Here is a 27435-nt window from a genome sequence, read left to right on the forward strand (position 1 = left end):
GCGGCTGAGATTGGAAGCACTGGGGCGGGGTGGAAAGGACTGGCTAGGGAGATTGAATCCGTGGAGCCGGGAGTACGGGCTTGGAGGTCGGCCTCTCAGTGGGGGGGGACTGTGGGCCGACTTGGTGGGTCCGGAAAGAATCCTCCAAGGTCGGGGAAGGGGACCAAGGAACAGCCCCTTCGCTTCCCCTCTCCCTTCTCTCCCCTCCCGGGCTCTGGTTCAGAGGAGCTCTCGGCGCCTATCAGGGCTTCCAAACTGCGCCGCTTCCTTCTTGGGCAGAAAAGGACTTTCAGATGTTGTAGCTGCGGTGGCGACTCAGGACAGCGCCCCCTCCCCCTAACGGCTGCGTCTCCCTCTCCCCCTCGCCCTCCCCCACCCCATCCCGCTCCCCCACCTCTGGGAAGGCGCTGGGGGTGTGGCTAGGGGCCTGTATAAAGTCCGGGGGAGCTGGTCCCGGGCAGCCGCTCAGCCCCCTGCCCTCTCGCCACCCACCGCCTGAGCCCGGCCGAGGATGCGGCGCAGCGCCTCGGCTGCCAGGCTCGCTCCCCTCCAGCCTGCTTGCTAACTTCTGTGGTTCCGTCCCTGTCCTCCAGCGGGGCCGCCCCGTCTCCCCGCGCTCTCCGGGTCGGGTCCACCAGGCGCGCCGAGAGCTGCCTCTGTGTGCCCCTTGCTGCCAGCCCGCGCGCCCGCGCTCCCCGCCTGCGTCCGCGCCCGCGCCGGGTTCTCGCCGGATCATGCTGCCCCTCTGCCTCGTGGCAGCGCTGCTGCTGGCCGCCGGGCCCGGGCCGAGCCTGGGCGACGAAGCCATCCACTGCCCGCCCTGCTCCGAGGAGAAGCTGGCGCGCTGCCGCCCCCCCGTGGGCTGCGAGGAGCTGGTGCGGGAGCCGGGCTGCGGCTGTTGCGCCACTTGCGCCCTGGGCAAGGGGATGCCCTGCGGGGTGTATACCCCCCGCTGCGGTTCAGGCCTGCGCTGCTACCCGCCCCGGGGGGTGGAGAAGCCCCTGCATACGCTGATGCATGGGCAAGGCGTGTGCATGGAGCTGGCGGAGATCGAGGCCATCCAGGAAAGCCTGCAGCCCTCTGGTAAGGTGCCTCTGCCCTTGCACGCCCTCCCTGGTGTGCTCCCCTCCCAGAAGCCCCTTCCCCAATCGGGCTAGCCTGGAAGGCCCTTGAAAAGCCCCTGTGAGTTGAGGAGAAGGCAGGTACGTGGCAGGGCCCTACTGGCATGGGACAGGCTCAAGCAAAGAAACTGTTATCGAGGACTCCCCACCCCCATCCCAGCAGCCTGTTGCCACCATCAAGGAGGACTCTGTCCCATCACTCCATGTCAGACCTGCCAAAGGTGCCTCTTTGGGAAGAGTAGTCTTGGCTGCTGGTGCAAGAGTAGAAAATTAAATGACCTGGCCCAGCCCGCAGCCTGCAAGCGAGCTGGATAACTGGAGGACGGGGTGGTGGTGATAGTGGGGGTGGGGGAGGGCTTTCTGTTCCTGATCCAGGGACCTCCCCTCGCCCTGGCCACCGGTGAAACCCCAGGGGTCTGAGAAGTCAGGGCTTGGACTTTCGACATTGTGGTAGGTGGAGTGGGACATGCAAAGTCAAGGGGCTTCGGTGATGAGGGGCATCAGAGTTGCCCTTCCCCAAAGCCCCAAGCCAGCTCACCTAGCTCTCTGAGAGGTATTGGGAAGACAGGGGTCCCTCTGCCAGGCCTGGGCACCTTCTCCTGCCCTGGTACACAGGCAGCCCTCTCCTTTCTCTTGGCAGGTGCCATTTGAGGTGGCAGAAGGAAGTAAGTTTTGGCTCCCAGCCCGGAGCTGCAGAAACCTAACTGGTGTGGAAAGGGAGTAGAGAAGAGGGGGGTGGGAGAGACAGGCTTCGAAGGCCCTTTGCCCTAAACTCATTCTTATACTTTTTCTTTTTTCATTTCTCAGTGAGCCTCTCAGTTCCTCAGAATCTTTCTCAGTCTCTTTCCTTCTTTCTCTTATTCTTTGTTCTTGCCTGCTGCGCCCTTCAACCTCTAGTTTCGCCAGCAACATTCTTGAGTTCTCCTTTCCTCAATGTTTTCTGCCCATTATCAGTTTCTTTCTCTATCTCTCATTCTCTTTTTCTGTTTCTCTTGCCCTGCTTCTCTCACTTTCATCCCAGTCTCTTTCTGTTGCTCTTTCTCTCTGTGTGCCACCTTTTCTCTTTCTGTCTTTGTTCCTGTCTTCTGTTACTTTTGGAATCTCTCTGCCTGCCTTTCTGTATCTCTGCTTCTGTTTCTTGTTCGCTCTCTGACTCTGTTTTGCTCTCCCTGTGCCTCTGTCTGTGTCTGTCTCTTTTCCTGGTGCTTGAAGCTTCCATTGTTGCAGTCCGGATGCTGGGACTCTGGCCCCAAGCTTCCTGCCCTGAGTCCCAGACCGCTCCACTTCCTCAATTTTCTGCAGCTTGTTAGCGGGAGGAGAGCAGGATGCAGGGAAAACAGGAAGGAGGTGGACCCCAGGGGTCTGGGCCCAGGGCCTCTCTGCCCTTCCTGCCCCTGGGCAGTGAGAGATGGGTCAGCAGAAAACATTCTAGGAGAAATGCCAGCCTGGCACCCAGCACATCTGGGAAGGGGGGGTTCCTGGAGGAGTAAGACACTGATGCTGGGGGCAGAGAGGCCAGTGCCAGTGGGAGAGGAGGAGTACTGGTACCAGACCAGACTGGGTGTGAGGGCTGAGCCCTTAGTCTCCCTGGGTATGACAAGACCACATTCCCTTTGTATCTCCCTCCTCCACTGGCCAGTGGGTATCTGGCACCAGATTAGGATGGCTGGTAGCCTCTTCCTCTCCTATGAACTTGAACATGGGGCAGAAGAGCCCTCAGAGGGTCCTGGGCACCCATTTTTCCTTGGCTGAGTAAGAATACCCCATCCTGTAGTGGAGAAAAATCTGTTTCCTTAGGAGTTTTGTTGGTGGGGGGCGGGGGGGACATGGCCTGAACATTTTGTGATTGTCCTGTGGATATCATGCAAACCAGCCATTAAAGGCGGCTTTAGGTCCCCTTTGGATGACAGGGCCCAGGTCTCTGATGTTCATGTTCCTCCCCGCTCCTTCCTTGCCTTGTCCACCATTCATGCTGAGCATGCAGCTATCTGGAAAGGGAAAGGGGAAGTCTGGGGAACCCTGGGGAAACTAGGTGCCAGGTACCTACTTGGCAAGCTGTTCCATGCCCGCTTACCCCCAAGTTATCACAGAAGTACCCCTTGCCACGGCCTAGGCCACATTGTACCATGTGAAAAGTGCCCCCTAGAATTGTGCAGAGACTCTGCAAGGTCGTTGGTAAGAAAATGTCCAGGGCTCGGCCCCTATCCCTGCTATTCTCGTTAGCCTTCCACCGTCAATAGGCTGCTGTCCCTCCTAGGTCCCAAGGCTTGGGGAACCTAAGCCTCTTGTTTGACAGAGGGATCAGGATCTTCTTTCTGCTTTTTTGTCTTGAGGCTGAGCTTCAGCAGGTGACTGGGGGAGGGCAGCCTCTTGGTATCCCCCTTCCCTTGAACTGGTATGGTCCAGCTGCCTACTATTTGCCCCAGGGGCAGGTCTCCTCCTTCCATCTCTAATAACCCCACCCCCCCACCCGCCTTCCTGTCCCAGCTTTCCGAGCCAGACAATGTTGTGGATGAATACCACTAAGGCACCAGAGATGGAGGTGGGGTGGGACATGTGCGTCAGATGTCCACAGTTCTGCATAAGTGCACTGACCCTCGACTCATGGAATCTGGGGGAGTGGACAGTGGGATCAGTGTTTGGATTGGGGAGTTCCGAAACTCAGCTCTCGGTCCCTCTGGGACAGGGTTAGGGAACATGTAGGCTGGGTTAATTTTTAGTCAACGCAGCAAATATTGTCCCCCCTACTTCAGTACTGGGAATCCAGTCATGTCTTGGGAACAGCGCCTTCCCAGAAATTCTGTGTCTTGGGGGAGGGGGAAGGGAGGAGCATGGCTGCTTAACATTTTTTCTTTAGTATTGGCAAAGCCAGAGTTATTGGTGCCTCGGGTATCAGGAATCTTTCTGTTTAAAGATGCAGGAGCTGCAGAGATAAGTCTCTCCTCCTTCCCCTCCACCCAGCCTACTTCATTTCCTCATTTGTAAAAAGGGGATGACACTGGGACCTGCCTCACAGGGTCGGGATGTCTGGCACAGAGTAAGAACTCAATAAATTGGAGCGATGATGAGGGTGGTGATAAGGAAGAAGCTGAGTGGATTCAGTGGAAGCTTAAATCCTCCTTTGATGTTGAGACTTTGGGGGATGGGAGGGCAAGCGAGCAAAGCTGGGGAGACGTTCAGAGGAGTTGAGAGGGGTAGGGTGGACTTTGGTGACTTTTGCTGCTGTAAACATGGGAAGAACAGGCCACCTGTCTTTCTATCTGACTCTTGAGGCCAGCAGCATGTCACACAGTGAGAACCAGAACTCAAAGAAAGGGCCCAGTACCCGGCATGGTGGTCTTGGCTTTTCCAGCCAGAGTCCAGGGGGAAGAGAGAAAAGGCCTTTCTTTTAGGACAGGTGGGTGACCCTTTCAGGTCATGCCTGAAACTTCTGCGTCTGGGTGGCTGAGCCCAGCCATCTCACAGCGTCACCTTGGCTGTCTTGAATAGGGCAGGGGCTGGAGTTGAGGAGAAATCATGGGGATGAAATCCGACAGCAAGAAAGAAGAAATCTAGCTTTGACCATGAATTTGGCAGCCAGTGGTACCAAAGCTGTGAAACCTCTTCTTTCTCTGGATGCCTTCCCTTCCTCTGTTGCTGGAGCAAAGACCAAGTTTTCTCTTGTGGCTGCACGTCATTGGCTTAGCTCCAAGCAGGGCAAGAGGAGATCACCTAGCCTGCCTTGGAAGCCCCACCTCCCAAACAAACCTTTTGGAATTCAAGAGGTCAGACCTTTTCAGGGGGCTACATCTGACTCCAGCTCCCCGTCACAGGGGAACCCACCAGGAGTGGGGTTTTCCAGAGGGCACCATCCTGCACGAACAGAAAGAAGTAGCAAGTATTTAGCCAGTTTTGGAGATGGGAAGGTTAACATTTTCCAGAGACCCAAGGCTACAACCCTCACCCTTCCAAAGCTAGTGCCGAGGGGTGGATTGTGGGGCGGGTCCTCAGTCTGCTGGTAAGCAAGGCTGGGCAAGGAAAAGTTACAGATTAAATGGAAAATCAACAAGCCAGGGTACAAACAGAGTGCCCTGCCCTAGGTCTGTGTCTCGGCCCAGGGCCGGGTCAGAGTGCCTGAGTGCATGTGGGTATGCACGCGTGGATGAGTGTGTGTCTGAACACGTGACTGCTTGCATATGTCTGTGATTCTTGAGTCTGAGCTTGTCTGTGTCTGAGTGGGCAGATATGGATATATTCTGTGGACCCGTGTCCCCATGAAAGTAAGTAGAAGGCTACTCTCCATGTCTTGGCGTGTTCTAGGCATGAGAGTGCTGGGCAGCAGGAAAACCATGAAGGGGGAAGCCAGGCATGCTGCCTACTCAGCTTCCCCAGATAGCCTCCTCTATGTGACGTGGGGCCCTACCAACACAAGAGCATAAGCTATGATTCCAGGCTCCATGTAGCCCCAGGTTTCAGTGAGCAGACCCAGTTGTGCTCCTTAATGGCACCTCCTAAGTTAAGGCATAAACATTCTAAATATCCATAATCTCCAGAGCATTAGTCATTTGGAACTTAGACTCATAGAAACTCAACAATGGAAAGCCTGGTTGCAGTTGAACTTCTACTCCAGATATCTCTAGACTTTTGAGGCCTCAACCACTGAGAAGCTCCACGCCTCTAGGGCACTGGCTCTCGACCTTCTGAGGATGCCCCATTCATTTAGAAAACTCTTCCTTACTCCTCAAACCTAAGAACATTCTGCTCATTCACCAAGAGGAATAAGTGTCACTGTGCAAAGCGGTGCTTTCCTTTATGGTCATGAAAAGAAAAGAAACTCAAAGGAAAGACAACAAAACCTTGCCAGGTTCGAAGGGCGCCCCTCAAGTTGGTGTTGTGGGCTGTGGCGAACAAGTCCTTGTGATCCCTTCCAGCCTTTCCCAGGCAAAGCGGTGGTGCCTTTGTTTACATCTCAGCTCAGCCTCTCTCGTTGCATGGTCTGGCTCTAATTCTTGTAGGTCTTCCATTTCCTCGTTCTCTCCATTCCCCAGCTCCAGGCTACACCTCTGAAACACTTTGACCCCATCCGCAAATCTCATGGTTTTGTGCAACATGGACATGGAGGTGTGGTCACTGGCCAGCCTGGATTCTTTTGGCCAGAAAGACTCCTTGGGACAGTCTTCAGAGAAGAGTCTGGATCCCAGATCTTTTCTCTGGCTCTTGACCGAGGACCCCCTCGACACAATCCTGGTCTTCTGAAATATATCTGCCCCTTCTTTTGCCACCCCTATCAGCTGCGAGGTCTTGTTGCAATGTCTTCTCCTTGAACGACCTTCAAGAATTTGATGTCATCTCTAGGTCAAGAGGCCCTTCCAGACTAATCTCCTTGGGATGTTAAATATGCAAAAGGATGGAGTACATCTTTCTGCTCCATTTATTCCTTTCCTTTGGTTCCTCTTTCTAAGCCAGCCCTCCACTCGTGACCAAGCCTTCTTCCCATTCTCGGTGACTCAGTTTTATAAATAACCTTTGGTGTGGAATCTTGACAGAGACTTTCTGAGGGTCTCAGTTCTTCCTTGCCTAGTTTCCCTTTATCCACATACTTTTCTTCAAAACCCCAGAACTAGGAGAATAAAAAGAGAACTAATCCCCCAACTCACTTTGGCTAGGCGGAAAAATACCATTTGACCCAGAGGCAGCTCTGGGACTGCTGCCATGCATAGAGGAACCTGCTAACTCCTCGGGAAAAAAAATCCTGACGCAAACCAGATGTAACCTTCTGTCTGGCTGCCAACATCTGGAATGCTGGCAGGGGCTTTGCTCTCAGGCAGGCAGTGAGCTGCCAAGCCTGAGCATTTCAGAGGTGGCTCTGATCTGTGGAGAGGTCTCACAACTTCTTTCTCCAGCTCAGCCCTGTATTCTGGTTTTGGCTGCCTAGAGGGAGGAGCAGCAGTTACAGTCCTGGGACTTCTGGACTGGGTTTTTCTTGAGTTCAAATAAAGTCTTCATGAGGTCCCATGGAGCGGGTGGAGGTCCGGCCTCACCACCCCAATCTCTAGATTCCCAGCGCCCAGTGGCTCTGGGCAACAAACGGACTTTGGATGAGGTCTGAAGTCTAAGGGTGGGAGACTGAAAGGATGCAGAGGGTATTCTCTTGGCTCTGGGGCCACACAGCATTACACATGTGTGTGCGCATGTACGCATGCGCGCGCGCGCGCGCGCGCGCGCGCACACACACACACACACACACACACACACACACACACACACACACACACACGAGTTTCACATGCAGGCATATACATTTACTCTTGCTTCTCTCCCATCCAGCTAATGGGGAGAGCCTTTTGGGCCAATTTTCTCATCACTCATGGAAACTTTGATTTTGGCCATTTGGAAGAGGGTCAACAGAGCTAACAGCCCTAGGGATCCCCTGGCTGGCTCAGCCAGCTGCTGAAAAGAGCAGGAAAGGAGACAGAAAGAGAGAGCAGAGGGAGAGGGGATGGTAAGAGGAGCTGCATAGAGGGAGGTAAGATCCGGTAGGGGGACCCCCTGCCTGCCTCAGACCTCCCTACAGGGCCCAGGGGACCCTCCTGCTGTCTGGGCAACTGCAGCTGGTGACTCATCTGAGAGCTGGACTGGGTGCGGTGAGGGACAAGTCAAGGACTTTGAGAGGAATATTCGCCTGAGGAGATCCAGGGGAGTGGGCAGGAAACCAGGGTGTTGCTTTCTTTTCTTCCTGCCCCTGGACCCCCTGCTCTTCCCTAGTGCTAGGCTGGAGAATGTCCGAGAAGCAGAAAGTAGGTGGGAGGCTGGGTTGGTATGCTGCCCTGTCCTTTCCTGGTGCTGACCTCTCCCCATCTTGGCCTGATTGCAGACAAGGACGAAGGTGACCACCCCAATAACAGCTTCAGCCCCTGCAGCGCCCATGACCGCAGGTGCCTGCAGAAGCACTTTGCCAAAATTCGAGACCGGAGCACCAGTGGGGGCAAGATGAAGGTTATCGGGGTGCCCCGGGAGGAAACACGGCCTATGGTAAGGACCTCTGACCTCAAATGCACCTGTGCACAGGCAAGCACACCACCACTGCCACCACCACCAGATCAAGACATTCATTCAGAAAACATTCTTGGATGCCTACTGTGTACAAGTTGCACCTAGTATGCGTCACCGGGACACAGAGAGTCCTCATTTCTTTCTTTGAAATTCCATTTCTGCTCATCAGTTCTATACATTGGTACAGCTGAAGTGATTGTTAAATACTGAAATACTTCTGAGCTCGTTGGTTAATGGCGGTTGTCCCAAGCCTCCAGATGTTTCATGGCCCTTCTCTTAGATTCTCCACCCCAGACTTTCTCAAAGGTTAATGCTGGCCATAGCAGGGGGCCTTGGGACCCTGCCCCAGGGTCTGGCTAATGACCTTTCTCCTGGTGGTTCTGATAGCTCAGAGCCTGGGTTGATCGTTTGATTTTATCCATTCCCCTGCTTCGGAATTACCCACTTCCAGTCCTTCTCCATGGGTATCCACAGCCCCAGTCCCCACAAGGTCCCTTCACTTTACAGCTCTCTTCTTTTTAGAAGCTCTTTGGCTCAAGAGACTCTCTTTAATGTTTCTCTGCTCTTCCCACCAGTGTCCCCTGAACCCAAGCCATGCCCTTCGCCTCACTGAGCCCTGCCCAGCCTCCAGGCCTTGGCTCTCTCTACAGGGCCTCAGTCCTGATCTGACCCCCGACCCTGGTTCTCCTTTCCCTCTCTCCCTTCTGCTGAGCAGTTTCATCTTCCCTCTCCTCCAGCCCCAGGGCTCCTGCCAGAGCGAGCTGCACCGGGCCTTGGAGAGGCTGGCCGCCTCACAGAGCCGCACCCACGAGGACCTCTACATCATCCCCATCCCCAACTGTGACCGCAATGGCAACTTCCACCCCAAGCAGGTGGGTCTCCATCTCCCTTCTGCTTGGCCCTGGCCTCCGCTCCAGAGGCATTTCTGGCCTCTCCACAAGGTTGTCCAGGATGGAGGTCTCAGGAAGGGGGAGGCTCCCCAACCCACACTTAACCCCTAGGACCCTCCCCAAGCCCTCCTCCAGCCTTAGAACCTCAGCTCATTTTGCTTGCCTCACTCATTTTGGAACTGAGGAGATGGAGGCCTAAAGTCACAGAATGAGTTAATGGCAGACCAATTATCCTGCCTCCCCATCCAGGACTTATTTCCATTGCCTCTTGATTCACTATCTGTGATATAGACCTAGCATTCCCACCAACCTCTGCCCCGCAGCATTCTGTCATGCACCCAACTCCCTTCTTATGATTAGTTATCCTTTGTCATGGAATGTCTGAGGTCTCACCTGAGAATGGAGAGGCTGAGTCACGAGAGATTCAGGAGGAAACTCAGCCTGCCCCTTCCCTCAAGATGAGCAGCCAAACCACTTGGGGTAGAACCAGGATGGAGGTGAAGCCAGATCTGATACAGACAGGAGAAAAGACATGCATATAGAAATCTCTGTGCTCCTTCATACCCTTGGAACTTAGGGTTCCTCTGACACGCCCCCAGGAAGCTGGGATATTCAAGAAGGTTGGCCTGCTCCAGTCCCATGTCTGGCTGGTCAGAATTGGACCCACTTGGAAGAGTGGCATATCTTGGCAGGGCACTGGGGTGCCTCCTGCTGGGTGTGGCCTGGGGAGCCATGGCCTGGATCTTCTTCTCCAGCTCGTTGTGGGCACAGGCACACACATTCTCACACTTCATGCTCTTTAGACAGACCCACAAAGTGGGTTGTCATTCAGCCAACAGAGGCCTAGGCTGGGAGAGAAAAGCTGCCTGAGTCTGCACATCCCATCCTGGAGCAGGTTGTGAGTGGTAAGCAAGGAGTGGAGGACCATGGAGGGCACCCCAAAACAATGCCAGACCTACCTACAACCTTTATCCCAACACGAATTTTATTTTTGTCTCAAATTTAAAAAACTTTTCCCTCTAATTAAAAAAAAAATAATAATAGATGTCATTTGTTAGAGCAGTTTTAAGTTTACAGAAAAATTGAGCAGGAGGTACAGAGTTCCTATCTAGTCCCCCACCCTGTTTTCCCTCTTAGCATCTTGCATTATTAGTGTGGTACGTGTGTTACAATTGAGGAACTGATATTGGTACATTATTATTAACTAAAATCCATAGTTTACATTAGGGTTCACTCTTTGTATTGAACAGTTCTATGGGTTTTTCCCCTTAATTTTTATCCTGCTGAAAGTTCTGACACTTGACCCTTTATCCCTGGACCAGTTCTGACCCTTGAGACAAACTTTACTCCAACTCTAATCCTGATTCTAAAATACACCTTTGCCCACTGCTCTCCTGACCCAAACGTTAGCCTCACTGCTTTAAATGTTCTCGCCTTGATCTCTATCTTGATTCTATTTCTGACTTGGACTCTAAGCTTCACCCAACTCAAGTTTTAGTCAGAAATCCCAATTCAACTGCAACTCTTATCCTGATGCTACCTTAACTTCACAACCATAATCCCATCCTTAAAATCCCAACCCAATTAGAACACATTCGAAACATCTCCAACCTGAACCTTAGCCTTTCAAATCCAGCTGCACCTGTAATTCCTATGGATCCAGTCTCCCCTCCAGGAGACTATAGAACTTTCTTTAAAAGCTCCTGCCTTTTTAAAACTCTCTGGACCCTTTCTTCTTGGCCAAATTCTCTCTATTCCATTGAGTTCAGAGAACTTGTGCTCATAAAAGAGCCTCCGCCCTCAGAGGCCATCTTGGAGCAACTGTCTGACTTGGGGGCTGGGAGTGGGGCCTGCTGCCTGGGAACTGACCTCTCATGCCCTTGTCTTGGCAGTGCCACCCGGCCCTGGATGGGCAGCGCGGCAAGTGCTGGTGTGTGGACCGGAAGACGGGGGTGAAGCTTCCGGGGGGCCTGGAGCCGAAGGGGGAGCTGGACTGCCACCAGCTGGCTGACAGCTTCCGAGAGTGAGCCCTACCAGCAGGCAGGGGGCTCAGTGCTCCCTGCTCCCCCTTCCCTAGAGGCTGCAGAGCTGCCCTGGAGCCTGGGACTGAGTCCTAGCTCTGCCTCTGGCCAAGAAGTTTCCCTTGGGGTGTGTGTTTGTGTGTGTGTGTGTTTTTATGAGCATAGGTGTGCTCTTGGGGTGAGCTGGAGCCTGGAGGTGTCCTCTTTGGGCTTAGATAGCCTGAGAGGTCTGAGAGTGGCAATGGGGAGCCCTAGTATGTTTCCAAATTGATCCTGGATTCATTCATTCATTCATTCATTTGTTCATTCAGCCATCTAAAAACATTTATTGACTACATATTACATGCCAACTCTAGTTTTCAGCCCTGGGGTCTCTTATTCTGACTTTTTCTGATTTGGACATGTGGGGCCACCTCCTAAGATGAACACAAATCTGTGGGAGAAGAGAAGTCCCATTCCCATAATCAGAGGAGGAAAGTAGACATGTACCTTGACCTCTCAGTCTAGTCAGAGAATGGAGGCCACAGAGAAGGTGTAGGGTAGCAGATGGCTCAGTGGTCAGAAGACCAGACCCACTCCCAAAGATAAGGCTTGCCAAGCTTCTCTCTTGCTTTCTTCCCCTGGTCCCTCCAGGGGGAAGGACCTGTAGAGGACCTACCTTTGGGTTGGGTGTTGTGCCATCTGCTTGGTTGCCTGGCAATTGAGACCCTGCTATGAGGGAGGGAAGAGGGTCAGAGGTAGGCCTTCAGGACAGAGGGCTGGGGCAGTGAGGCCCATCTCTGTGCAGTCAGGGTCAGGGGAAAGAATGCGTGATCGGACTGCGTGTGCCTGATGGAGAAGGGGACCGGCATGCTGGGGGGTGAGGGACTTGCCTGGGGTCCTGCTTCCTTCCATTTGTGGTCAGCCATGAGGTCACAAGGATGACTCCATCCTTCGGTGGCTCACAGCGAGTGGCTCTGCTTCCCTCCCCACACCTCCTTTCCCTGCACCTCACTCCCCTATACTTCCCTACCCCTGGGCATTTTCTGGCTTGACTGGATGGAAGGAGATGGAGGGACCTACCAGTTGGCCATGATGTCTTGTCTTTTTTTTTTTTTTTTTTTAACAAAACAGAACAAAACAAAACAAACCCTAGACAATTGTGTTTGGTTGACTTATTTATAATTAGACACGGATGTATCAGGGGTGGGGAGGCCTGTCCTACAGGGTAAGAGGACAGCGAAGGGTCAGCCAATTCACCCTCCTCTCCCTGCAGCTTCTTCCTAGGGGGTCTCCTGGGGCAATAATGGCTTCTGAAGAGAGGGAGCCAGGATGGCCTTGCTGGGCCAGAACTCCTTCTTGGATCAGCTGGTGTGTGAAGCCGGGGCATTTCTTAGGGTATCGGGCAGATTGGGTTTTCATCTGAGCTCGATTTGTTAATTTAGTGGGGGGAGGCACTGCCCTAAAGTTGGGGGAAGGGAGTAAACTTTCTACCACATTCTATTGCTCTGCCTGCCTGGATTTCTGACTGGGGGTTGTGCTGAGATTTGATTCTGAGGGGTTGGGACGGGTCATCTTTGATCTTGCTGTCCTGAGCACACCAGGTGGTGAGGTTTGGGTGCCAGCCCCCGAACTGGTGCCTATGTGGTATGTCTGGATTTCTGGTCATTTCCCAGTGTCCCTCCATCTCCCCTACCTTAGTGCCAGGTACTGATTTCTTGGGGGGGGGGCCCTCTTCCTGGGGGCTCACGGGCAGCCTGGTGACCCTGCACACTGAGCTGCTGCACTGTGGGGCAGTGCCCTCCTGTCGGGCAGTCTCCTGGATTCCCAGCTCCTCCTCAGAGGCACTCCCAGACCTCCTGATTTCACTGGCCCCTGATGTGCTGGCACCTGTGCTGTCTGCAGTTTGAGTCTGGGGCAGCAATCCTCATTCATCTCTCTAGCTCTGACTTGGTGGTCTCTGAGGTTTGCTCTCTCAGCTCCCCGGTTACTCTTCATAAAGCCCCCTCCCTATTTCTGGGGCCAAGGCCAAGGCATGTTGGGATAGGAGGTGGGTGTAGGCTGCCAAATGTAGAGAAAATATCTCTTTAGATCCCCCTTGTCTCCAGCCTTCCGTCTCAATGCTCTGACCTTGCACCCTTGGCAGCAGGTGGTAGGTGGCCCTTTTCATTTCATGGGCCTCCAGAAAAAGCAGGGCCTGCTTGGGAAGTAGCTGTATATATGGATGTAATTTTGCGACACGTGTATACTTATGGCCTGTGTGCATGTGTGTGGATATAGCCAAGTGATATCTGAAATGTGCGTGAGAGTACCGGCTTTTACAGGGCATGTATACCTGGTCTGGGTGTGTGCCGATGAGTGCATTTGTGTGATGAGTCTGTACGCGGGCTGTATGAATCTGACCGAATGCGCGTGAGATGAGAGAAGGAGTGAAAGTTCGGAGTATGTATTTCACTCCAGGTTGTGATTGAGTGACCCTCTCTCACTAGGTGTCCCCACTGCAGGGTTTGTGGGGAGCTGTCTAGTGTCAGAGAAGAGAGGATGTGTACGGTGGGAGGGGGAGTTCCGCATCTCACAGAGACACTGCCCCTCACCCCTGGCGCTTGCCCCCACGATCCTAGAGCCAGGTCCTAGGTTGAAAAAGAAGGAAATAAAGGCAGCTCGGTATCAATGTGGACACCCTCCTGGGCAACGTGGACCGCCCTGGGCAGTATCATGGTGGGGAGAACCGGGCTCCAGGGTGAACTTGTTGGCTTTGTTTGCACCTAGGCCCTCCCACGGCAGCCTCCAGATACCCTCAAATGCTCACTCCACAGGTGTGTCAGCATCTCTGGCAGAGGTAGAAAGGAGGAGGTGGCAAGGATCAAACTGTTATGTCCTGGTGGGGCCACCATACCTGGCTAAACTTAAAACAACAGCCCTGGAGTACTCTGCCCTGCCTCCCCCTAAAATGGCTTCAACCTCCCCCCACTATGGTTTGAAGCAGGGGGGTGGGGGCACCCCTCCAGATCCCCTAGCTCATTGGTGTTGATCCACATTAGGCATTTGGTTTCCATTTCCCAGCTCATTAGTGGAGATCAAGACCTGATGTGGGCTGGGGGCTGGGTTTTCCATTGTCAAGAAGGCAGCGTGGGAGTAGGGAGGAAAAAAAATGGAGGCTGTGGCTGACTCCAGTATTGAATTCAGCTGGGGGACTGGAGAACTGACCGAGCCTCCCGGCCCCTCCTCTAATCAGAGCCCTGAGGCTCCAGCCACTGCTACAGCTTCAACTCCTTCCAGGAAAAGGCGTCTTGTCTCAACTCCTCTGCCTCCTGGGCCAGATTCCGCCACCAAGCTGCTCCAGGAATGTTATGAGGCACGCAGGACTTGGGGTGCCTGCCTGGCCCCCCTTCCTGGGGGCGATATGGCTGTGTGGTAAATGACCCTGAAACATTCCCAGCTAGAGAAACTCTCCCTGCATTCCAGACCCCTATGGCAATGTCACCTCTGACCTAGAAAGAGAAAGTCAAGACGCTGTGGTTGGATGGAGCTGGGAGGCAGGCTGGCAGCTGAGAGGTCGAGTCCTCACTGGGAAGAGGGGAGGAAGGGGTTGGTGAGGAGTCAGGGGAGAGGGTCAATGGGGAGGAAGCACATGCAGGGTGGGGGATGGGGAGTTAATAGGAACAGTAAGTGGAGACAATGGGGCCCCTTTGGGCGCACTCACAGCGGGGAACAGACACTACTCCAGCCGGCCCCGGGTCTAATTAGACCCTCACTGTCAGGGTGACCTGTTCCTTTATATCTGAGGCCTCAGGGGTTGTGGAGGGTTGGGGTCGGGGAGTAGAAGGGAGTGGTGCTGCAGATAATTAGAAACATGCTTTACTGAGTGAGCAGGCCCCACCAGGACCACCGCTCTCCTCGCTGACCCCCTGTCTTCGCCAAGTTTCCAACCCTTTCCCCGGACCTGGATAATTCCAGCCAGACTAGAGGAGGGGCTGGTGGGGCCTGGGAGTAGAAACCCGGTGGGACTGGCTTCCTGGACCTTACATACTCTCTAAAGTGCAAACAACATATTTTCGCCATGCAATGGTATTTAATTACACATAAAAACAGAGCCATTAAACTGAAATTAAACCCTTGTTGGAATCACTTAATTCAGGGCATGACAAATTGCTTTCAGTGGAGGCGGCAGTGAAGCCCCCCAGGCAGAGATGGAGATTAGCAGCGTCCTCCGCTGGCTGGGTCCCCTCCTCCCTTGGCCCCTTTGCCAGCTCTAAATTCTGAAACTGGGGTCAGAACATTCTTTCTAAAGACCACCCAAGCCAAGGGGAAACCTCTAGGTTTGTACAGGATGATAGGAATGGAGGGTTGGGGAACCACAGAATCACTGTCCAACCCAGTTTTACACAACCGGTCTGTTTTATCCACGGGGAAGTTGAGGCCCGGGAGCCAAGGTCAACCAGAGGCAGGATTAGAACCCTGGCATCGAGCCATGACCGGGGAGGCTGTTTTTTTCAGGCTCGTATCCTTTTACCCTGGGCCTGGAATCAGAGGCTGGGGCTGGGAGGGTGAGGTTTAGAGAACCAGAGCAGGCCCCGGTCGGAGAGGGTAGATTTCTCCAGAACTGGACACATACCTGGTCCAAGTCTGGAGACAGTAGGGAAGGCAAAATGGTGGCCATGGGGCATGGGCCACTGAGGCAGCCTTGACCTCCTGGAGGGCAGCCGGGTGCCCAGACTCTGGAATCAAACAGATCTGGTCGCTTACCACCTGGGTGAGGGTAGGCAGGTAAGACCTTTCACTCTGGTGAGCCTCGGTTTTCCCATCTGTTAAATGGGGGTGGAAATTCCTACCTACAGAGTGCCTATGAAGACTAGTGGGCAGAATGCCTAGATAGGGCTTGGGCCAAGTTCAGTAAATGGTGTTATTAGATTCCTCCTCAGGACCTCCGGTTCCCCATTTGTAATAAGGTCCAGCTGGAACCTTTTGGTTTCTAGGACCTTTACTCGCTCCAAGTCTCTGTGTTTTCAGCCCATTTTCCTCCCTCCAGCTTCCTTCTTTCCTTCAGGTTCCCTTGTCCCCTCTGTGCTCTGGACGTCTATGGACAGACGTCTGTGATTAGACATTTGGGTAGGCAAAGGCAGATTTCTCTGCCTCACCTAGGCTTCTGGGGGCTGTATATGAGGTCTATCGAGAGGTGAAGGTGACCAATAAGACAGGGGCCACACTCCGGGAAGGGCTGCTGGGGCGCACAATGAGGCTGCGGCCTCCCTCCCCCAAGTGCCTTCCACGATCTGGGAACCTGCTCTCTTGATTGAAACCAGATGGGTCTGCCATGGCCGGAGGTCTGTTTCAGCAGTCCATTCACTCAACGTCCTCCCTCCGGAGGGGGAAGGGGGCATAGACTAAGGGGAAGTGGAGGTGTGGGGGGCTTCCTCTTCACTGGGGCTGGAAGAGAGAGTCCTTCTTTCCCTTCTCCCTACTCTCCAGGCTACTGGCCTGGGAACTTTTCTGTTAATCACGGAGGGTCGTGCTGGGGTGGTGGCCGGCTGAGGACAAGTCTTGCACTGAGCCTTGGGTGGGAAATCTTCCAGCTTAGAACCACCTCCCAACCTCCACGCGAAACTCAGATGTAGGTTGCCAAGTAGGGGCTGACTGTGCCTATCCCCTGTCTCCTGCAGAGGCCTCAAGGTCATTCCCCTCACTCCTGGCCTCCTTGGCCTTGATAGACAGAGGCGTTATTTTGCGCTGGGGGTTTGGGGTGGAAAGATTGGGGCTGGGCTGAGGCCCAGGGTTCCCGTCATTTTAGGCCTGGCAGCTACCCGGCTGCAGATGGCTCCCCCGCCAGCCTGGCGGCCAGCACAAATGCTTTACAGCTGTACCTCTCTGGATCGGCTTGCCTTTGAGTCTAGAGACAGACGTGAGGAGCCCGGGGGGCTCAGAGGGGCACACATGGAGAGCTGGGGTAGGTGGAGGACAGGCCAAGACAGCTGGTGGCTGAGAGACTGACAAGGACAAGGAAACTCGAAGCCTCTGAAAAAGTTGGAGTGGGGGCTTCCTGAGGGAGGATCACGTTGCGGGGCAGGGTGCTGCCTGGCAGGGCCAAGGCTCAGGGGCCTGGTCTCTGAGCAGAGCCAGAAGCTTCTAAGTTTGAGCAGCAGGGAGGGGAGCCCAGTCTCGTCTCCGCCCAGGGGAAATTGGACCAGACTGCTCAGGAAATAAATTCAATTTTCCAGCATCATGGAAGGTTAGTCGGACAATAGAGGTTTTCCCCCCTCCCCAAAACACATAAGAGAAAAAAAAAAAAAAAGCCCAATTGCCTTTGGCTGAGCTGTTTCCCAACTTCATTTCTCAGCCTCAGTTCAAGGCTTCTCATTCAAAGTGACATGTGACTGTTCGGTGACCCCTGGCCTGATCGCAGTCTGAGGGGTCAGGCCAGGCCAGCCTGAACTGTGCTCCCAGGATCTGTGACCACCCCCACTTCCAAAAGCCCTGGGCAGGCCCAGCCCCATGCAACGAGGGAGGGGCTGTGGTAAAAACAAAAACCCTTCCCAAAAGAGATTTTGAATTTAGGGGTGGGAGAGTCCTAAATCCCAGGCAATAGGCCCAGAGAGGTTTATGAGTAAGTGGACCTTAAAAGTTTTGGAGGAGGGGTGGGAGAGTTTGCCTATAAAATGCAATAGACCTTGCAAACCCCTGCAGGGGACTTTCCTGGAGCTCCAGTGAGAGGAGATGGCCCTGCCTACTGGGGAAGGGTCAGCCTCCAGTTGCACTCTCTGCAGATGGTGGCCTTGTGGGGCACTCTGGTGGCCTGCAGAGGTCTCTAGGTACTGGCAGAGGAAGGGTTAGCACAATTCAAAGTCGAGGGCAGACCCAGAGTAGGGAGAGAGCAGAGGTTGCCAGTAGGCAGATCCCGAGTTTCTGGGGTGGGAGGTAGGCAGGAGGAAAGACCACACAGGAAGCTTTGGGGAGAGCAGGGCAGTATCTTGGCTGGCGAGGGGTGTGTGTGGGAGGGAGATTGGGGGTGGGGGAGAGGGGATGGCTCTAGTCTGGTGGCTGAGAAAGGTCACTCCCAAGAAAACCAGGGCTGGGAGCGGCCTTCAAGATCTTCTCCAGCTCACCCATCACATAGATGGGAAACCGAGGCCCAGGTGGGTCTGTTTCTGTGCTGGTGTGAAGGCAAGAACAGGCTGACGGTCGAAGCAGATCAGAACTCAGAGCAATGTTCTTTTCAGACCATCGCCCAGTGGGTTCAAAGGGGTTCTTTGGGCACCCAATGGAATAGGACTCTTCAGGCATCAGAAAGGGGAAGCTAAGTAAGGGCTATCATTTGGAAGGAAGGAAAGAGGACCTACTGGGAGATTCTGGGTGGACGATTACAAAGGAAAATGTATCACCTTCCAGGCAAAAAGTGGGAGAGGTGATTTTTGTCAACACCCTGAGCAGCCTGAGGCTAGGGACCAGTGTGGATTGGGGACCTAATACCTGATGGAAGAAGAGGGGTTTGGCAGAGACATCAGAAGAAGGGGCAGAGAAACCTATCTTGGTGTACATGGAGAAGACAGGGGATTGGACTGATGAATTCTAGTTCAGTCAGCTCCAAATGTCATCATTATTATCGTCATTACCCTGGGTTTGAGTCCAGATTGCCTGGGTTCAGATCTCACTCCATCACTTATTATGGTTGGACCCCAGAAAATCGACTTAATCGCCAAATCCACCGTGCTATATATCCATCAAATAAGGATAAATAATGGTACTTACCTATGGTGGTTGTCAAGAGTAAATGAGCTAATGTATGGCAAAGCTTCTAACAAATACTTACTGCAGGCCCACTGTGTGTGTCAGGCGTTGTTTTAGTTGCTGGGGAACAAGACGAGGCATTTTTTCTGACCAGCTCCCATTTCAGCGGCATGTACCCCTGGGCTCATATACTGGATTGACGGGAATGCTACTCTTCGTATAACAAGCATCTATACCACATAGGCCACAAAGTGCATTCACGTCCAGTGTGTCTTTAGGCTTTCCACAACTTTAATTTTATGGGGGAAACTGAGGCTCAATATGCAGGAAAGTGACTTTTCTTAAATCAAGCAGCTAGTCAATGGCAGAGGGACCTACCACCCAGATCTGTCCGACCGCCTGGGCTTCTAATTCTTGATGCAGAAGAGGGAAGTTGTGTGTGTGTGTGTGTGTGTGTGTGTGTGTGTAGGTGGGAGTGAGGTGAACTAGGGAAAAGATATGTCCCATCTCGATGTTCATGGGGTGTCAAATCTAATGCTATGGAGAAGAGAGCATGTCTCCTGGGGCACAGGTGGACCTCTCCAACACCTCCTGGCCAGCCCTGCTGTACCCCATTTGGCACGGTTCTCATGGGAACTTAGCACATATTTAGTGAATGAATGAATGAATGAATGAATGAGCAAGTGAGTGGCATTCTTCCTTCTCCTTGCCCTCATTCTCTCTCTGGTTCCCTCCTCCTGGCTTGTCTCCCTCCCCCACGGGCCTGCTCCAAGCCAAGATACACTTGCTCCCATGGACAAGATTCGACTGGGGAGCCGTAAAAGTTGAGATACCTTCCAGAAAACAGAGTTGTAATACAAACCCCTGATTGGCTCCAAGGGCCCAGAGTCGGGAAGAAGGAGGTCTGCTTCACTGGGGCTGAGGGCCCAGCCCGGCCAGCACTGGGGCACAGTGGGGGTGGGGAGATAAGCCAGGAAGATGGGTGCTATGGATTTAACTGTGTCCTCCCAAATTCACATGTTGAAGCCCTAACCCCCAGCGTGACTGTATTTGATGATAGGACTTTTAGGAGGTAATCCAGGATAATTGAGGTCATAAGGGTAGGATCCTGATCTGTCGGATTGGTGGCCTTATAAGAAGAAGAGAGAGCTCTGTTTCCAGGACATGCACCAAGGAAATGCCATGTGAATGAACAGTGAGAAGATGGCTGTCCTCAAGCCAAGAAGAGAGCTCTCACCAGAACCCAGCCACGCTGGCACCCTGATCTCGAACTTCAGGCTCCAGAAGTGTAAAAAAAATAAATGTCTGTTGTTTAAACTACACAGTCTATTATATTTTGTTATGGCAGCCTGCGTAGACTAGTACAAGGGGAAATGGTAGCCCCCGGTCCTGCTCTTTCTCATATGGTTCCTTTAAGCTTGGACAGAACCAAAGACCCAGGCCCAGATCAAGTAGGCTCCTGCCCTATCCTGTCTTGGGATGAGAGCCCTTCTTCTTAAGCGTTTTTCCAATCTGTAAAATGGGATAAACATATAAATGTGCCTCATATTGCACTTAGCACATAGGAAAAATCAACATTACATTTCATTACATTCCTGCCTTATGAAAGTTGGTCTCTCCCCTTCTTTGCATGCTAAACTGTTCGTCCTTGAGGATCCAACTCAGATGTTACCTCCTCGGTAACATTGCCCTCATTCCTTCCAAATGGGTAAAGCCTCTCTTCCCTGTTTCTACCCTTTCTGCCAGCCCTGCGTGGCACTTACAGTCTCTGTTATAACATAGTTGTGTTTATGTGTTTTCCTGGCTCACGTGAACAAAGCATGCAGCCGGAAAACATCTGTTACATGGATCAAGGTACCAATCTCTGAGTTGGGCACTGCTAGCCTTGCCTTGGCTCCAAGTCCTCAGCCTATTGGATGGCATGAGAGTTAAGGACAGGAGGTCAGGGATGAAAGAGCAGAGGTGAGCAGCCTTGGTCCTCAGTGGGAAATGAGTGTGGGGGAGGTGTTGAGATGGGAGGTCATTCCATAGCCAGAGAAGAGGCAGGGTTCAGGGGGCATGGGAATCTGAGTCTTGAAAAATGATTGGCAGTGCAGGGGGCTGCCCTCTTCCCTTCCCATCAACTCCAGTAGCAGGGGTCGGGGCTGGAACTGCAGTTTGCTAGTTGGGGAGGAGGCAGGGGCTATTCAAGGCCATTGGGTGGGTCTCTTTACTTGCCTTCCAAGGTAGCCCCTGCTACTGAGTCCCACAGTTCAGCCCAAACAGAAGCCCAGCTCTGCCCTTCCTAAGATTCTTTAGGAAAGTGGGTGCCCCTGCAGCCCCCTCTGGTACCACCTGGCAAGACCTGGACTGCCAGTGGCAGAAGCCAGGCTTCAGCTCCCCAGGCCCAGAGCAGGGCGATGAAGCCTTTGTTCATTTCTCTAGGGCTGAGCTGGCAGCTCAAGGCATCTGGGTTCAAGGACTCTTCCAGACTCTTCTTGAGCCGCCCATGTTTCGCTTGCCTCATCATTCAGGGAGCACGAGTGAGACCTTGGAACACATCAGGGGTACCATGCATACTTACCTTCAGCTCGGGACATGGGACACCCCAACCCTCTGTCTTCTTGGCAGAGTGGCAGGGAGGAGATCATGAACAGGTGTGTCAGACATGTGGCGGGGACACGGCATGGTTTAAGTGATGGTTATGAAGTGAAAGCCAGCTGTGGCCAGGGGTGTGGGAGGGAGTGAGGCACATGTGGTCTTCTCTAAGACACAGCCACCACCTGCCGACTCAGGTCCCTTTCTCTGTTCAGGTCCCCAACTCTGAGGGGAGAGCCCTGAATGCCTTAGAAGCAATTGTTGTACAAAGATAGACACTTTATTTTCTGTGGTGGGAGCTACACAGGCATCGATGGGTGTATAGAGGGCTCTCTGCCAGCCCCCAGGCTGTGACCTTGAGAACCTTGTCTAGTATTCTGCAGTCTCCGGGGTGAAGCGGTACCTGACCACAGGCTGGGTGGGCTGTCTCAGCCGGTCCTGTCAGCCCAGGGCCTCTTCGGCCCAGTTTCCTGAGTTGAAATCATAAGCCATCAGGCCCAACTTTGGCCAAAGACAGTGATGCTCTGGCAGGCACTTGCTCCTCAAAGAACTAAAATGGGCTTCTTCTCTGAGCTTCCCTTTCCACACTCACGGTGTAGTTTCCTTAGGGCCCCAAGTCTGCCAGACAAACTATTCCAGCTTCTAGGGGTGGGGTGGGGGTGGGGTGGGAAAGATCCCCCTCCTCCCAGCTACTCCAGGCCTCTTGGGATGGCTGCCAGTTTGCATTCCTGACTCTCTGCTGCCCCCCTGTGGCTTCGGGGCTAGTCGACACCACACCTCCCAGAGAGCTGTGTGGGGGTGAGGGGAGGGACATTCAGCAAGATGAGCTGAGACAGAGCCGCGAGAGCTGGCCCTTGTGTCTGCTCTGGAGAGCAGGAGTCTCACAGTCCCTACCGAGATGTAGGTTACACAAGCAACACTAGGGCAGTTGTGACACCAGCTGGAGGACCCTCACCTACCAGAAATTAAAAGATGGGACTGACACTCATTTGTAATGGAGGGGATTAGACATCAAGAACACGGAGACAGCTGGGTTGTCTTCGACCATGGGGGCAAGTTCTCCCTTGCTAAGCTGCCCCAGCAAGCCTGGCCACGTTGGCCTGAAGAACCCAAGGCAGGGGATTCAGCTTTGTCCTGGGAATAGCTGCCCAAGAAGCCACCAGGGAAGTGGGGAAAAGAATGGATATGGAGAGAAAGAGAGTCAGTCCATCTCTCCTTTGGTCCTCAGTCCTTGCATGACATCTGCTCCCAGGCCGGCCTTGGGCCAGGGCCCCGTGGGTCCCAACCTAGCACCTGCTGTTTGCCACGAAACAGCGTCACAGGTCTCTAGCTCAGCCTGTTGTGTCAGTAGAGTCCAGACTGATAGAGTCAGGGGTCCTCAGAGGTTGCTTTTATGGGGGGTCCTCAGATGTGGGTGTGCTTCCGAATCACGGGGAGCTTGTTCAGATGTCTACCAAAGTCTGAGAAAAACAGCTGATATTGTCTATTGACCTCCTTTTAAGGCTGAGGAAACTGAAGCCCAAGGGGGTCTGGATGAAGGTCACTGCTGAAGGTCATAGTGGGTTCAAGTGTTTCAACTTAGTACCATTCTCCTTTGGTCCAATACATTGGTCCATCAGTGTGGCCACAGGCCCTTGTTCAGGGGGTCCGGGGTTCCTGGGCAAGCCCCTTGAAATATCTGGAAAGCGTGCAGGAAGCTCCCCACTACATCCTTTCTGTGTCCTGCAGCAGAGCACCCACCAGGCTGATGACCTGCGAGACTGGCTGGACCGTGTCATATTCTGCGAAGAGGTGGCACACATTCTCCTGTGATTCGGTCTGGCTCTTGGCCACGAACCCAAAGATCCTGGTGGGAGAAGGCAGCCTGCGTGAGAGGCAAGACCAGGCGGGAGAGGGGAACTCAGCCCACAATGCTCCTCCCCGCCCCTTCCCTAGCCAAGTGGCTCTAGCACCTCATCATCATGGGAGGAGCTATGTGCCTGCCTCCCCTCTGGGACTGGGAGATCCCTGAGTACAAGATTTGAGTTTTACTCATTTTGAATGGGGCTTTCTGAACAGAGCTTCTGTATCCCCCATCAGAGTGAGGAAAGCAAGGATGTGTCTTGGCCATCAGACTGGGGCCTCCCCACAGATTAAAGCTCCTTGAGGTTAGAGCCTGTGGCTTCCCTATCAGGCAGGAGGCTTCCTGAGGACCAGGGCTCAACTCCTTCCCCATGTTGCGTCCAGGGCCCTGCCTCTGGGAGACTGGCCAGGTGGATGGGAAGTCCTTACCAGGAGGGCTTACGGTACTTCTGCCACCTGTGGGAAAGAAGCGTGGACAGCAGTGAGTGCTGAGGCTTTGCTCCATTCCACCGCACTCTGGCCGAGCAGCGGGAGAATGGCGAGCTATGTCCCCACCCCCGCCAGGCCCCACCTGCCCCTCCTTCTGTAGCTCCTGGCCCCTTGAGGATCATAGGTTCTGTCTGTGATCCTGTCCCAGAGCCAGCAGGACACCTAGGTGGGCGGCTAGGCCCTGGACAGTCTTCTTTGTTTGGCCCAGCCTTGAACTTACTTCCGTTGCTCCGGGTCCATGCCACAGAAGCGGAGGGTGCTGAGGGGGTAATGGCGCCGGAAAAACACCCTGGGAAAAGGCAGGAGAGAAGCAGAGCTGGTGAGAGCCCACCCCAGGGTCATGCCCGCCTCCATCATCTCCAGCTTGGTACCTTCTGAGAAGCCTCCCAGCAGGACTCCTTACAGCCTGCCATTACCTTTCCCCCACGTGCCCTGGAGCACATGTTTGCACTTCTTTCATGAGTGCATCTGCTATGTGTCCTACACATTGGGGTCTTCTAGCCCCTCCCCGCTCTCTGCCCACCATGTCATTTAACTATCTGAGGATAGAAATTATTTCTTGGTCATTTGTTATTCTTCCAGCCTAAAACCAGGCTCCTGCTAGACTGAATCTCTGAGCCCCAGGAAGGAGCCACCTCATCCCACAGTGTCCCACTGGTCAACCAGAGTCTGGCTGACAGAAGATGTTCTATCAGCAGGTGCAGACTCAGTCAGTGCCCAGTGAATACTGGTTGATTCCATTTCCATTGGCCACAGTGAAGGGGGACTTTGGCAGGAGGTCATTGGAATAAGGCTTGAAAAAGGCCAAGAACTTGCCTGGAGTCACTCAGTACATTGCTGAACCTGTTGGGTCCAGGACACTGAACTCTGCTTTCATTATTGGTCCACAGCCATCTTGGCCAATGGACCAGTTCACCCCGCCCAGCCCTGCAGCCCCGGGGCAAGGGAAGCGTCTTACTTCCTCTGGACGTCAGTCAGGGTGATGCCCTGTTCGGTGACTTTGAAGTGGACCACTATGGGTGTGGGGAGAACGTCCCTCTCCAAAGTGGTTGAGATGGCCTTCTGCACGGCCAGGGCTCCGGTCAGGGTCTCCACACTCACGGAACTCAGGTACAGGGCATGGCAGCCTGTGGGATGCAGATACCACACTGGAGCCTGGTCAGGACTCACGGGAGGTCACCCAGGCCCTGGTCCTTCCTCCACCCAGAGCCAGGGGATGGGGCAGTCTTCTTTCTTCAGGAATCCAGTGGGGCCCCTCTTCGAGTCACCAGGCAGGTCCATAGATGGTGCTGCCTCCATCCCCCCGCCACCCTCCCCCGTGGGCCCTGGTTCATTGTTGAGAGAAAGGAAAGAAGACGAGAACAGAGAGGGGCTGTTATGCTCAGGGGTAGAGTAGGAACAGTCACTCAGACCCGGGCTGATCTGTGCCTGGCCTCTGGATGTCAGGAGGAGGGACCTTTTCCCTGTAGAAACCCCTGGGACTCAGACCTGACACCCCACAGAAGATACCAGACCCAGAGACCACCCCGAGAGCAGGTACTTCAGATCCAGAGAGCCACCATCGTGGCCTGTGTGTGCAGGATGGGGTGGGTATAAGCCTGCCAGCCCCTCCTCTCCTTCCCCTCTACCCCTTCTCTCTCTCCCTGCAGGCTCTCCTCTCCTGGTTTACAGTGAAGGGGAGGAATATGGCACCTTGTTAAAGATGAAGAAATAAGGCTGTGATGGGGAGCACGTGTGGACATGTGCGTGTGTGTGCGTGTGCAGGGCTGGGAGGTGCTCTCGGGGGGCACAGTCAAGCCTGGAGTGTCCCCTGTACCACTCACCTGCTGATTTCTTCAAGCAAGAGGCTCGGCCATCTGCAGAGGGATCTGAGGTCCCATCTCCACCTCCCAATTCTGAGTCAAAGTAAAGGAACAGGCCCCCGAGGGGGCGGAGGTGGAGTGAGTAGACCCCTCTCATAGGAACAGGCCTCATTAATCCCTTTGAACATCTCCCACCTCAGCCCACACCTTCAGGAGGTAACTGGGCTGAGAAACCAGGTGTGATTATTGTCATTAGGTGAATGGGGCATTTTGGGCTCCCCGGTGCCCAGCTTGCAAACCTTTTGATCCCTCCTTCTCCTCCTCACTCCTCCATCCCCTGGACTGCCACAGTGACCTGGTCCTCAGAGGCCCCTGACCTCCTCACTTCTTTGGGACCTTACCCCAACCCCAAACCTTTCTTTGCAGAAAGTAGGGAGACTCTCGCAGTCACTCCATCAGGGACTCCCCCTGCCCTTGCCTCTTCTCCCAGAACCTCCCCCCTCGCTGCTCCTCCTGTACATCTGAGGTGACCTGCTCCATTTGGGGGTGCAGCTAGGTTGTAAGCTCTGGATGGGGCTTTCTGATCTGGGCTTGAGGTCTGACTCTGTGTCTTTGGGCGAGTTACTTAACCCTTCGAACCCTCTTCTTCTTATCTGTGAAATGGGGATAACAGCAACATCTACTTCACAGGGTTGCAGTGAGCTATGAATAAATGAGGGCGTGCCCAATAAATATTGTACCTGGAAGAAAAAAAAAAAAACCTCCCCATACTGGCTGATTTATGCTTCTTTCATCCTCTCAGAGAAGGCTACTATTTATCAAACATCTATTCTGTGTCAGGCATCGTGCTAAGAGCCTCGCCTGAGTTATCTCATTTAATCCCTAAACCAGTCCTGTAAGTAGGTAGGATGATGGCTGTCCTCATTTCATAGATGGGGAAACTGAGGCTCAGAGAGGTCGATATTCTCAGGTTCTCACAGCTGGGAAGTAGAGATGTTGACAGGCCTTAGAGCATGCCCTTTTAACTAAAATAATCCATAAATAATCCACTAGGAGCCTCTCTAGTGAGAGCAAACAGACCCGGTGCTTGGCTGTTGCGTCCTTGGGGCCCAGACCCACCTTTCTGCGGGATGGAGAGTTTGCAGGGCAGGGCCAGGGCCATGATGGAATGCTGGCACACAAAGGCAGAGAGGCTCCCTGCAAAAAAACGGGCAGCCCTGCGTGAGAAGGCCTCCCAGACCACCCTCCTGGTCCACGGGGATGGGCTCACCCACGGGCCTGAGGGCCGGAGGGGCTCACCAAAGTAGGGCTCCTCATCCGCTCCTTTGAGATGCACTCCTTTGGCGGAAGACTCGATGAGGAAGTGGCGGATAAGGTCATTGCTCTCCTCGCCTGGACAGAGAAGGGAGAAAGCGTGCATGTGGACGGGAGCTCCAGAGCCCAGTGAGAGCCACACCTGACCCGCCTCTTCCGGGTCCATCCAGAGGTTAACTTGCTCATCCTCCTGCCTCTGGGTGAGACTGTAGGAATTTCATCTCCAAGGCCTCCCACAAAGGAGGTGCCCACACTTTTGCTCAAAGGCTTCTGCGTCCAGTAATTCTCTCTTCAGGAAACCTTTCTCTTGATCTCAAGAGCTTTCAGGGATGGTTCCCGACTGTTTAGATCAAATCTCAACTCTTTGGTGTGATTTCTCTCTCCCTCTACTTACGCTCTCCCAGGTGCTATTTTCTCCACCAGATGGTCCTTGCTGGAGCCAGGCTGGCCTAGGAGGGTGAACAATACCTTCTGCCCCTTTCCCACCGGCACACAGCTTCCTCCTCTCTTTGGGCTCATTGGCAAGGCTTCCTTGGTAATCAACACCGCCCCAGAGGTCACTTTCTTATTTAGACCAAGAGGCATAGGGTAGAGAACTTGAGGTTGGGTTTTCATCCTCTCTCTGTCACTTACTTGCTCTGGGGAG

General features: G+C 53.7%; 2 protein-coding genes across 2 annotated transcripts in view; one reads left to right on the forward strand and one right to left on the reverse strand.

Moving 5' to 3' along the window:
* Positions 1–465: 465 nt before the first annotated feature.
* Positions 466–12176, forward strand: IGFBP4 (insulin like growth factor binding protein 4). The gene is made up of 4 exons (XM_011383065.2): positions 466–1083; positions 7975–8132; positions 8891–9025; positions 10936–12176. The coding sequence occupies exons 1-4, from the start codon at positions 735–737 to the stop codon at positions 11068–11070; spliced, it is 777 nt and encodes a 258-aa protein (XP_011381367.1). The 5' UTR covers positions 466–734; the 3' UTR covers positions 11071–12176.
* Positions 12177–22034: 9858 nt separating this feature from the next.
* The window catches only part of TNS4 (tensin 4), a 20941-nt gene continuing 15540 nt past the window's right edge, over positions 22035–27435 (reverse strand). The window contains exons 7-13 of the mRNA XM_011383066.2: positions 26775–26867; positions 26595–26672; positions 25497–25568; positions 24632–24800; positions 23894–23962; positions 23614–23640; positions 22035–23188 (exon numbers count right to left, since the gene is read on the reverse strand). Of these exons, the coding sequence (XP_011381368.1) occupies positions 23047–23188; positions 23614–23640; positions 23894–23962; positions 24632–24800; positions 25497–25568; positions 26595–26672; positions 26775–26867 (650 nt within the window). The 3' untranslated portion in view covers positions 22035–23046. The remainder of the gene's footprint in view (positions 23189–23613; positions 23641–23893; positions 23963–24631; positions 24801–25496; positions 25569–26594; positions 26673–26774; positions 26868–27435) is intronic.

The sequence above is a fragment of the Pteropus vampyrus genome, unplaced genomic scaffold, assembly GCF_000151845.1.
Source record: "Pteropus vampyrus isolate Shadow unplaced genomic scaffold, Pvam_2.0 Scaffold503, whole genome shotgun sequence".
Taxonomy (NCBI): domain Eukaryota; kingdom Metazoa; phylum Chordata; class Mammalia; order Chiroptera; family Pteropodidae; genus Pteropus; species Pteropus vampyrus.